This window comes from Podarcis bocagei, assembly GCF_964188305.1.
Source record: "Podarcis bocagei genome assembly, chromosome: 10".
Classification (NCBI taxonomy): Eukaryota; Metazoa; Chordata; class Lepidosauria; order Squamata; family Lacertidae; genus Podarcis; species Podarcis bocagei.
Genome location: NC_138135.1, coordinates 41,920,560 through 41,933,515, shown reverse-complemented (window position 1 = coordinate 41,933,515; position 12,956 = coordinate 41,920,560). Strand labels below are relative to the sequence as shown.

Here is a 12,956-nt window from a genome sequence, read left to right as displayed (position 1 = left end):
TGGGGAAGTCTGGGTTTGAGTGATAGACTAGGACCAACGAGGCTTGGATTCAAATCCCTGTTGTCCCATGAAGCTTGCAGGATTAGCTCAGGCCAATCACCAACTCTTAACTTAACCATTGCACAGGATTGTTGTAAGGATCAAATAGTGGCAGGGTGAGACAACCTTGTGTGCTATAAAAAACTGAGCTATAAAAAACGTACTAAATAAACTGATAACAGCAAGTGTGCAAGTAAATGTGCTTGTAGGCAGTCTCCCTCTTCCTCCCTCCCTCCCTCTCAGCCTCCAGTGCCTGTCTATCCTGTGTAAGATGCCCTTGAACAAATATTGGGGTTTCCACTGAGCATACTGATACCTCCCTCTTGTTTCTCAATGGCCCTGTTTTGGCTACATGGTAGCAGCATACAAGGATGCTACATAGTAGCAGTGTACAGTATTAAGGATGACCAAAAGTCACCTTGTATCTGTGCATTAAAAAGAAAGATCAATTTCTGAGTTCCAGCCACACTGTGTTCTAATGAATCCAATCAATGTTTAAGGTTCTAAGCCACTCTCTGTAAAATGAAGCTCTGTGCTCTCCCGTTCACTATCATGGAGAATCTAAAAAGAGCTTTAACTTTCTCCCCTTTTGGCTACAGTGGATGAAATTTATGAACATAGTAATGGTTTAAGCCAGGGGTCAGCAAGCATTTTCAGTAGGGGGCCAGTCCACTGTCCCTCAGACCTTGTGGGGGGCCAGACTATATTTTGAAAAAAAATATATAAACGAATTCCTATGCCCCACAAATAACCCAGAGATGCATTTTAATAAAAGCACACATTCTACTCATGTAAAAACACCAGGCAGGCCCCACAAACAACCCAGAGATGCATTTTAAATAAAAGGACACATGCTACTCATGTAAAAACACACTGATTCCCGGGACCGTCCATGGGCTGGATTTAGAAGGTGATTGGGCTGGATCCGGCCCCCGGGCCTTAGTTTGCCTACCCATGGACTTTAAGCTGGCTAAGCTGTAGGGCCAGAACCTTTTTGTGGGTAAAGTTACGAATGTAACTTTCCTTTATAACCCGTTATAAAGGGTGTGTGAGAGTGGTGGTTTGTCTTTACATATTTAAGAGATGGCAAAATGGGTATGCTTGCTTGTACTACTACTATTATTATTTTTAAAAATGTAGCTTGCTAGACCTGACTTTGTTGTTTGCCCATCTACACTGAAAAAGCAGCCACACATTTCTATGCATATATATATATATATTCAGTTTATAGCTGAAAATTGTTTATAGCAGAATCACAAACTTTCACCTTGGTCAATATACTTTATCCCCTACCAGGTTAGCAAAATTTGCACGAACAATATATTTAAATTATAGGATTGAGACTCACATAGAGATTTTTTAAAAGAAACTTGTTGTATTATCTATATGTATAATAAAGACAGAGTAGACAGAATATGTTGAAAAACACACACAATATAATGTTCTAGTGTGCAATCCCCCTCTGCTAAGGTATCCTCCTCTGCAGTCAAAACATTCCTAAAAGATTAGCTCCTTGCAAGAAGAGGAGAATGCAGCCTGTCACCATCCAGATTACAGCATGGCAGAAAGAGACAGCCAGAGATACAGATGACCAGCACAGCCTTTAGGGTAAGGAACACATTCAGGAAGCCAAGCCCCAATGGATCAAACATGCTGGCCATGCCACATTGCCACACACTTCTGGGGAAGGTGAAAACCTATTTGCTACCAATCCATTTGATGCAATGGCAAATTGGCACTGGTCGCATTGAAATGATCGCCCCTCTTTTCAGAAAGAGCTCTAGTTATGGGCCACTGTACCCACCCAAGCCTTCTAGAAGTGCAACAAGTATGAAAGGGCACGTGTCTGCCAAATTATACATTCAAAACATGGAAATGATCATTGCTTTCACATAAGGCCAATGGCCACAACAACCACAGTAACTCAAACTGTAACTCCCCAAAAATGATCTGTCCCAAACTCAATTCTTCATTTGGGTATACAAATCCTCTTTCTATATGATGTGACTATGCTTCTACCATCTTCAGAACACATTGGAATACAGTGCTGAAAATTCTAAACAAGCAGCAGGAAAAATGCCATTTTTTTTTGACTAAGCACAAAATGTCCTTAGTTCCCCCCATCACTTGTGGTGACAAAAATATTGTCTGTATTAGAAATTATAACTAAATGGATCCCTGTGATCATAGAGAGTACAATGCTGAACACCAGGTGTTGTGAGACCACGTAACAGGGAAAATATGTTGCCTTCATAAAATCATAGGAATTTCAATGGTCATCTAGTCAAATCTGCTGCCACAGCATCCCAGAAAGGTCACCATCCAGCTTCTGCATGAAAACCCCAAATGAAAGTTGATCCTTCCAGGGTGGCTTGTTCCATTGCCGAACACCTCATACAATCAGAAAACTCTTTCTAATATTTACTCAAAACCCTCTTTCTTGTAATTTGAAACTGTTGGTGTAAGTTCTACCATCTTGAGCAACAGAAGGCAAGTTTGCTGCATCCCCCATGTGGCAGTCCTTCAAATATTTGAAAACAGCCTCTTTGTTGCCTCTTTTAAATATATACAACTGCTTCCACCTTCCTTGTAGAACTTGGCCTGTCACCCACCACCATTACCCCCAAAGGACATTTTATCCTGCTTGCATCTTCAAGTAGGTCTGGGAGGGATCCCTGCGTGAAATCCTGGAGAGCCACTGCCAGGCAGTGTTGTCAGAATTTATCTAGATAGACCAAATGATCTGACTCAATATAAGTCAGTGTCTTCTGCCCTGTGTTCTTCCTTTTCAAGAGGATGTTTCTGACCACTATTAGGTAAAGGACCCCTGACCATTAGGTCCAGTCGTGACCGACTCTGGGGTTGCGGTGCTCATCTCGCTTTATTGGCCAAGGGAGCTTCTGGGTCATGTGGCCAGCATGACTAAGCCGCTTCTGGCAAACCAGAGCAGCGCATGGAAACGCCGTTTACCTTCCCGCCGGAGCGGTACCTATTTATCTACTTGCACTTTGACGTGCTTTCAAACTGCTAGGTTGGCAGGAGCAGGGACTGAGCAACGGGAGCTCACCCCGTCACGGCGATTCAAACCGCGGCGTTCTGATTGGCAAGTCCTAGGCTCTGTGGTTTAACGCACAGCGCCGCCCACGTCCCGTAATAAAGCAGTAATTGGCCCAAAGTCACATCCAGTGAGCTTCATGGCTGAGGGGGGATTTGAACCCTGGTCTCTTCCAGGTCATAGTCCAACACTCTAACCCAGGGGTCTGCAACCTTTAAGACCAAAAGAGCCACTTGGACCCATTTTTGAAGAAGAAAAAAACTGGGAGCCGCAAAACCATTGCGACATTTAAAACAAATATATCTCCGGAGCCGCAATCTGACAGCGGGCGGGAAGGTGACGTCGGGACGGTGCGTGACTAACGCACGCACCGCCCTCATGCGACGTCACAGCCAGTACAGCGCCCGCCACAGTGGGGAGTGTCGGGGCACACAATGCGCCTCCTCCCCTCGCTAGTATCCGCCCCGGAGCCGCGGCAAAGGTGTAAAAGAGCCACATGCGGCTCCGGAGCCGCGGGTTGCAGACCCCTGCTCTAACCATTACACCACACTGACCACTGAATAAAAGGACCATTTTCTCTCAACAGGAACACTCTGCTTCCATCTGCTTCAAATAATCTTGACCTCTTTGGCTAATTAAACAATATATTGCCTTTTAAACTGGGGGGGGGTGTCACTGTTTTTGTTTGTTATTATGGTAAGTATTTTTGTGGTTTCATTTGTAAACTGCCCTGTGACTTTCAAATGAATGGTTGTACAGAAATTTAATAAATCATCATCATCTTTGCTTGACTGAGTAAACTGAAACATGCATACAGTGGTACTTCTGGTTAAGAACTTAATTCGTTCTGGTGGTCCGTTCTTAATCTGAAACTGTTCTTAACCTGAGGTACCAGTTTAGCTAATGGGGCCTCCTCCTGTTGCCGCACGGTTTCTGTTCTCATCCTGAAGCAAAGTTCTTAACCCGAGGTACTATGTCTGGGTTAGCGGAGTCTGTAACCTGAAGCATCTGCAACCCGAGGTACCACTGTACTAGAAATGTAAGGATGCTTAGAACTCCTGCCTAAACTTCACTGAAGTCATTTAGATGAATGGGACTTTTTAATATACAAGCATGTTAGAATAGGATGAAAAATCAGAGATAAAATATGGATGGCACTCATGTAACTCTGTGGGGCTTAAAAAACTATTTCTTGGATAGTTGTTGATAATTTCAAATGTATTTCTATGGACATTCATGTGGAGTTATGAGATGTCTATTGAGTTCCCCAGAACTGGAAACAATGGGCCTCACAACACTTCTGTGGATTACAAATGAGTGCATTATGAGTACTTGCATGTACCAAACCACAAGGACTAGCTGGCACTATTTGTTCAAAAGTAGCAGAGCCAGGAACAAAAAGAAAAAGGAAAATCTATTTCCAAGCTTACTGTTCTATATACCAATTAAAACTTTGATGGACAGATCCTACTTAGGGCAAGATTTTACTTAGGTTTGAAAAGGCAGCAACTACTCAGCGAAATGATTCCTATCTCATCACAACTTTTCAGATTTACAAAACATCCGTTTTCCATCTCTCTTGGCAGCCTTTAAATTATCAGACACAGATCTCTACCAGGAGCAAGCTGTAGACAATTGTCCTCTGGTTCCCGTACTGTAGTGCAAGAAAAGGGTGCCTTTGTTTACTTTCCAGATTTTGCCCTTTGTTATTGTGCCAAGACTTACCCTCCACCCCTACCTCATGGTTCAACAAGAACGTGATAGAACCACAGCAGATTTTAGGGCTAACACTAATTTTTGAGGAAAACAAAGGCTGCAGTCCCCAATGCCATCCCACAAAACTCCCCCAAAAACTTCTGAAAATGTGTCACTTGTTTGTAATTTAATTGGAAAGGAATATATCCAAGTGTAGGCCTCTGAAACTTTCTGCATATATCTGCCCACCACCATCGCAGCTCACTGTAGAGTTTTCTAAATTAGCTTCTTACACTGCAATTCTATGCAGATTTGCTCAGAAGGAAATCCTACATAGCTTTTGCAATCTAAAGCAGCTATCATTTTCTAACATTAACAGAAAACTCATGAACAAATCATTGTTCTCAAACACAGAGACATGCTCATTTATTTTTGCCTGCACTTGTGAATGATAACCACTGATAATATACTGATAGAGGCAGAGAGAGATTATTGCAGATTATTGGCCTTATCATGGAATGTGACCACAGTCCTAAAGAGGCCAAGGCACACAAATGTAAATAAAACCAATTAATACATACGGGTTTGGGGGCGGGGAGAGAACACAGAATTCACTTGGGGGGGGCTATGCAACATAGTTTTTAAATAAAATAAAATAGAAAACATCCCAATAGAACTTAAATCGGAATTACAGAAACAAGGAGGACACGATGCAGTTCAACAATAGGCACTTTAGCTATTCCATCTCAAGTTCAAGGTCACTGTAATTGCCAAAGCAACAGAAAAAATATCATGTTTGTTCCAAGGAAACTTACACTTAAGATGTAAAGCCACACCAGCAGTTAAAAATAATTACACAATTCTGGAACATGCAATTTTCTCTTTAGAGTATTGGAAAGAACATGTAGAAGCAAGTGTGGCTATTGGGGGTAGGGGGACGGATAAGAGCACTTGAAATATGAGGGAGGGGAACATGAAGTTCTGCCCTTGTTAGGACAGACTAGGCTATTCAAAACGAACCAACTCTTATCCCCAGTAAAAAAATGGTAACAGAAATTTAAATGATGAATTAGGAATCATAGATCCCAAACTCTGCGCTCAGAACAGATTAAAACCCCCCAAAAAATTAAAAAAAAGCAAACCCATCATCCAGCCCGCCAAACACAACAAACTTCTCATTACAGTACAAAACTTACACTGAAAAGCGAGCGTAGCCTGCTGAGAAGCGAGAGTGGATTCCTGAGAGCTTTCAGGCAAATGTTGGGCAAAGTTTAGGTGGGACACGAACAAAAACATGAGCCGCCCCCTTCAATGGACGAGCGAGTCCCCGCAGTTTGCAGCCAGCCAACTAGTGCGCGCAGAAACTTATTAGCTTCCAGATAAGGGGCGCTGTAACGTTTGCGTTTAGTTCCCACTCCTAGCCAGGACGTATTCATCCCACCCTGGAATTTTCTCGGGCATTCTTTCACACGTTCAGTTTGCAGGAGGAAATGAAGTAGTAGTAGTAGTAGTAGTAGTAGTAGTAGTAGTAGTAGTAGTAGTAAAGTCGTGCTCCAGTATCCGAGTGCTTACACGCACCTTTTTATAAAGGGGGAGGGGAGGGATAAGAGTGGGGTGGAATTTTCCTATTGAAAAGCCATGGTTGGAGAAGCCAACTCATAGGCAGGGGGAAAGTGCAAAAAGGGGGAGAAAGAGACACACACCCGCCTTGAGTTTATATAGGCACCTTCCCCCGAAGAGTTAATCTTCGGATGACCGTCTTGTAAGAGAAAGCTCGGCTGTGTGTGAATCAAACAGGTACAAGAGAATCTCCAAACAACTCCTTACCTATTTTTGTGCCGGGTCTTTAAGAGATTCCTTCCAAAAGGAGCCATGGTAGGTCCCAAAGGCAGGAGGAGAACATCAAACAGGTCCCAGAAGAAAGCTCTGGCTGGCTGGCTGGCTGGCGCGTTGCTGTCTCGCTGGCGTTCCTGCTGCTGCTGCTGCTGCTACGCCAGCTTGTTAATAGTCACCCAGCGTCGAAGTTGTGCAACCCGTTGCTAACTTTGAACTCCTGCCTCCTTGTTTGTTGCTGCTGCTCTTCTGGAGCCCTGCCCAGCAGCCGCGATCTTGAAGGAGGCGTTTAGGAACAGGCGGGAGGAGGGGATGGGTGTCGAGAGAGGAAGGGCGAAACCCGAGGTGGAAGGGGGAATAGGAGCGATGGCGAGGGGGAGTAATGCTGCTAAACTTTCCGAGCTGCTAACTTAAAAAGAAGGAAAGCAGGATCAGTAAAACCAGAGTGTTTGGGAGCGCGGGGCAGAGAGGGTTTAACAAAGCAAAACGGAAAGCCAACTTTTTGTTTTGTTTTGTTGGAGGTGAGCAAGCAAGGTGGAGAGCATCAGAACACTAAAGGATAGAATAATAGAATTGCAGAGTTGCAAAGGACCACAAGGGTCATCTAGTCCAACCCCCTGCAATGCAGGAATCGTTTGCCCAATATGAGACTAGAACCCATGACACTGAGATTAAGAATCTCATGCTCTACTGACTGAACTACCAGATAGGATTCCACTGGCTGCATCAATTTAGCATTGCCCTACAGTGGTACCTCTGGTTGCGAACGGGATCCGTTCTGGAGCCCCGTTCGCAACATGAGCAGATCGCAACCCTGTGTGTGCGCTGGTCGCGATTTGCCGCTTCTGCGCATGCGCGTGATATCATTTTGCGCGTCTGCGCATGCGCAAGCAGCGGAACCTGGAAGTAACCCTTTCCGGTACTTCTGGGTCATCGCGGGACGTATCCTGAAAGAACATAACATGAGGCGGACGTAACAAGAGGTATGACTGTATTTTGAAAAGAAAAAAGAAAAAATGAGGATGCTAGGACACTATGATGGCCATTAAAAGCAAATACATGCAGTTTGTCTCAAATTTTACCCCTGAAGAAGAGGACACATCTTGGAAAAAGAGGACACATGAACATATCTCTGCCTCCCCAGAGAAGATCACCTGCCACCAACTCTGTAAAGACCTTCCAAAGCCTTTAAAATAGTCCAATCTTCTAAGTTTTTAATTCTGTCTTAAATTGTGGTTCTGTTTTATTTTTATTTTTGCTGGAGTTTGTTTGTTCTATATGTGGACTTTTGGGGAGAGGATTTTTTTTGCTCTTGGTTTTTTGTATAACTCTTGTAAGCAGACAGAAATAGAAGGGAAGATTTCTCCATGAGAGAGGGGAGAGTGGATTTGTGGAAGTATCTGTACCTTGAACACAGTGCGGTGGGAAAGATATCTCAAGCAAGTTAAAATAAAAAAATTCCTTCCAGTAGCACCTTAAAGACCAACTAAGTTAGTTCTTGGTATGAGCTTTCGTGTGCATGCACACTTCTTCTGAAGAAGTGTGCATGCACACGAAAGCTCATACCAAGAACTAACTTAGTTGGTCTTTAAGGTGCTACTGGAAGGAATTTTTTTATTTTGACTATGGCAGACCAACACGGCTACCTATCTACTCAAGCAAGTTAGGATGCAATTCTGACTCTCCCTGAGAATAAGGCCCATTACATTCAATAGGACCTCCTTCTAGATATGATTAGTACTGCAGCCTGGAAGTAGCATCAGACATTAATAGAAATAATAGGAGTGGGAATGGGGAAATGTGTATGCTCTTGGAATGGTTACAGCATATATTTTCTTTCCCTGGGGAAGGTATAAGAGAAGAGTCCTGACTTTGAAAGTTAATTATATACTTGAATACAGGAAACATGGTTCATTCACCCTTCCTGTAGTGCCGGATTTATGTATAGGCTAAGAAGGCTGAAGACTAGGGCCTCTAAATCTAGGGGGCTCACCAGCCCTCCCACTCCCCAGCGGGCAGTCTCCCGTCTCCCAAGATTGCAAACCCAAGACTTCATACATGTAGGTAGCCAGCCATGTTGGTCTGCCATAGTCAAAACAAAATAAAAAAAATCCTTCCAGTAGCACCTTAGAGACCAGCTAAGTTTGTTATTGTTATGAGCTTTTGTGTGCATGGAGTGGCTTGCCGGTTCCTCCTCCAGGTGGATCACGTTTAGGCAAAACTCTCCACTATGACCTGTCCGTCTTGGGTGGCCCTGCACGACATAGCTCATAGCTTCTCTGAGTTATTCAAGCCCCTTCGCCACGACAAGGCAGTGATCCATGATATTACTAAAGTGCAAAGTTACTTTTAAGGCCCCTTCCAGTGTCTCCTGAGAAACATGAGAGCCTTGTGTTTGTATTTCTTGTACTGCCACAACAACATAGCAATGTAGCATCTCTCCATGCCAGCACTTCCCAAGCATCATGGGGGTCAACACTAGTGTGGGAGGCAGGCACATTGCTGGATCTTCCCACGTAGCCTGGTACTTTCAACATGACAGCAGTGGAATGAAAAAGAAAGGACACTCCTGCAGCTCCTATGCATGCTATTCAAGTATTTATCAAGTATATATGATTTTTTTTTCATTCCATCAAACACTTGTAACCAACTATTCATTTGAAAAGCTCTAAGAACAGCTTACAAATCAACAAAAATTAAGACAATCTAAAAAGACAAATCACAAAAGGAAAATTGATGGTGAGGGAAGAGGAAAACAAACTCAAATATCAAATTATTGATGTTTTCAATGACCAATTTGAATGAAAACTAACTGTTCACAGTTAAAAACAAAACAGGCCTTGTCAACCCCTGAGAAAAATTAAACAAAACATGATGACTGTACCTACTGGACTGGTAGTGTGGCAACAATTTTTCATCTTTCACGGTGCCCCAGATCTAATGTTATTACAGAACACTGCAGAGAAGAATGACAGTTGACACAAAAATATTTAGAGAGCATTTGGCAAAATGTCTGCAGGTTGTTTGCTTATTTTTGGAGGTGGGTAGTGATAAAAAGATGAATTTTATTTTTTTTAAAAAAAAAACTCCCCCAAGAAATTTCAAGTCAGCTCTAAATGCAATGTAAACATTTATGGCATGAAAATATGGACACACAAAACTCCCAAGTCAGCTTTGTGGCACAAATCTAAAGTACCCCTGAACAAGAAAGTCATCTTTCCCTCTGAGGACAAAAAAGCAGGCAACCAGCTGTGTATTATGCATCCAGCCTATACAGGATCTCACCGTTATCCCCATCAACTCTAGGGGAGATGACAGCAGATTGACAGAAACTGAAATTACCTGTGAGAGGCAGTGTGGAAACGAGATATAGAGGACAAATGAACAGGTGTAAAAACCCATCAAATGAGGGTGTGGTGCATCTTCTTTAATCATTTTTACACATCACAGACATAAAGAGTTAGAAGGCAGCTTTGATAATTTTGGGTATGTTTTACTATTTTATCTCTTATGCTTTGTTGGTATTATTATTCTTTCTGACACTTTAACAGAGTCCTATAGTGCAGGGACTGTGCAAAAAGCTTTAAATTAGAATCCCAATTCTTTTCTCCTGTTACTCTCTCATTGAAGGAATGGGGAGGGTCATGAGGCACATTCTGCCTTTTTAACATTATGGGCTGCTTTGCTCACTGACAAGTGAAAAAAATGAAAAAAATAATAACATAATTTGCATGAAGATAATAACTTGGAAGTCAATTGTGATGCTCTAACAACAACCTATATTTTCCTCCTCTCACCTCCCCCATATAGAAGGAAGAGTTTTCCTTGTCAAATTTTTGTAAATTTGTGAAACAGCCATGAATGATGGCAAAAAAATTAGTGCCAGCATCATCCCTCATGCTGCTATAGTGGCTATCTCAATCAGCCTATCTAGTTCGGCATTTCGTTTTTTAAAAAACGTGTCCTTGTTTTTTTAAGGTTTTCTTGGATATAGAGGTGTGGTAGCTCCATACTGTCCTTTTCTAAGGTTTTTGCTGCTGATTTCTTTTACAAATGCATTTGTTTTTAATGGTTGGACTTATCCATGAATGTTTTGAATAGGGGAAGGGCATGCTCTACGCCAGTCCCTAAACCATGGTCTGGCACCTCATTTTGTAGTTTTTCATCACATGCTGAAGATACGTAAGCGGAGCCTGCAGGATCAGGCCCCCAGCCCATCTATCATCATCATCTTCATCAATAATATACCGCCCTATACCTGCAAGTGTCAGGGCACTTCACAGAATAAAATAAAAATATAAACCACAAAATACATAATCAAAATAAAAACAACAACCCAATACCCCCCCAAACCCCACATTTTAAAAGGTTATCTAGTTGAGCATCCTGGAACTGGCACAATACCAGCAACTGGTATTCAGAAGCACCTCATTACTTTGACCTTTGACACCAGAGAGAGATATTTCTAGGAATCACCATATTTTCTTGATAGTTCATTTGTTTCTATTGAAATTAGTAGGGTAGCGTTAAGCTGTTGTGACCTGCTCTGGGACCTCATGATGAAGGGTGAGTAAAAAAACAAAATTAGGAAGGAAGTTAATATTTTGATGTAGAGAAAGGAAGAAGTTGAGTGACTAGGGAAATAGGGACCTGTTGTTTGCATGAAGAGGTTCATTGTGTAATTGTGGCAAAGAATGAAATAAAAGAATGATGCCTAGTATTGTAGCTGCACTGAACAATGTTGAAACTCATTCCATGGATTACCTATTACCAGCTGGTTTGGGAATACCCTACATACTTTCAGTTAATCCCATGGCACTAAACTGTGACTACAAAAAGAAGAGACAGAGGAGAGGAGAGGGGAGGAGAGGAGAGGAAAAGAAAAGAAAAGAAAAGAAAAGAAAAGAAAAGAAAAGAAAAGAAAAGAAAAGAAAAGAAAAGAAGCAAATAAATTCCCTAAACTTGGCAATTGCACAGCTGTCCTTGTTTCATATCTCCATAGAAAGCTTTCTACTGATACCTCAAAACTGGGGTTTAATTCAACCGGAGGGAATTTCCACACCATTCAATGGTGACAAATATTTCTCAACCACCTGAAATGCCTGCCAGTCTTTTCTTGGCACAGAAACCTCATTCCGCAGCTGGGAATTTCTCCAATACACATTAACTTACTTTCCCCTCCCTTTCCCCTCTTTCTTTGTCTGACTTACAATATTATAGGCAGATTGTTTCAACAGGCAGTTTTACATTATGGTCCTAGGTTTCTCTTATTACAAAGATAAAAGGTAACATTATGACAGCTACGGCTTATCTGACATTTGTACAATTAGCCAATTACTACTGCAGAACAGAAAGTGGTGTAGCGTGGTGTCTAAGAAGCTGCACTACAAATGAGGAAATCTGTGATCTCAATCTCGTTCCTGACATAAATACCCAAAGTAGTCTTAACCAAGCTCTCAGGTTGGAGTAAAACCTGTGTTGGGACCACGGTACAGTCAATCCATTTAACACATGTCCAGCTCAAGATTTCTAGCTTTTGAAAGAGGGCTGTGGCCCAGAATCAGAGCATCTGCTTTGCATGTAGAAGGTCTCAGGTTCAATCCCTGGCATCTCCAGGCAGGGCTGGGAATGTAGCCTGTCCAATACCCTGAATAACTGCTGCCAGTCAGTCTGGACAATACTGAACTAGATGGACCAATGGGTTTTTTTAAACTTAAGATAAGACAGCTTCCTATGGGCCCTTCTGGATGTCAATATATTGTGCATTCATGATAATTTGCAGTCATGATAGTACTGGGGTGGTTTGATGCGTTCAAGACTATTTGCACCTGCAAAAGTTTCAGAGAGGACATACTGCTTTCATTCCCAGTCAGTGCATGCCCTGTTCAGCTTCCTACTGAAATCCTGTAATTTTTTATACCACAAACATTCCAGGAGTTTTGGTCTCGCTTTTGTTGTGCAATAGTGCAAGAGTGCCCCTCCAGATGACAATGGGGCAGTAACTTTGGGGAAAGGATCACAGAACAAGGAATAAAGTGGAGTGGTGTGTGGACTTTCAGTGCAAATCCACCACGAATGTGGGAGCCGCCCCAGGCATTAGGCAGGGTGAGGCCACTGCTTCAGGTGGCAGAAGCACACATACACACCCCGGAGTGGGCACGCCCACAGGTGCCCTGCCATCAACACCAGTCGGGGGTGTGATTATGTCCATTTGGGAGAGATGTCACTCCTCCACATGCAGCTGCTGGGTGACCTTGGGCCAGTCACACTTGTCTGAAGTCTCTCAGCCCCACTCACCTCACAGAGTGTTTGTTGTGGGGGAAGAAGGGAAAGG

The 12,956-nt window shown here is 42.7% G+C and overlaps 1 protein-coding gene across 2 annotated transcripts in view; it reads right to left on the bottom strand.

The window, feature by feature from the left end:
* RASSF9 (Ras association domain family member 9) overlaps positions 1–6,894 on the bottom strand; it is a 35,193-nt gene extending 28,299 nt beyond the window's left edge. The window contains exon 1 of one of the 2 annotated variants that reach the window (XM_081211931.1): positions 6,617–6,894. In XM_081211931.1, coding sequence (XP_081068057.1) covers positions 6,617–6,663 — 47 coding nt within the window. In that variant the 5' untranslated portion in view covers positions 6,664–6,894. Of the gene's footprint in view, positions 1–5,985; positions 6,138–6,616 lie in introns of those variants that run through there. The other variant, XM_081211932.1, reaches the window with a different exon arrangement.
* Between the last annotated feature and the right edge of the window lie 6,062 nt (positions 6,895–12,956).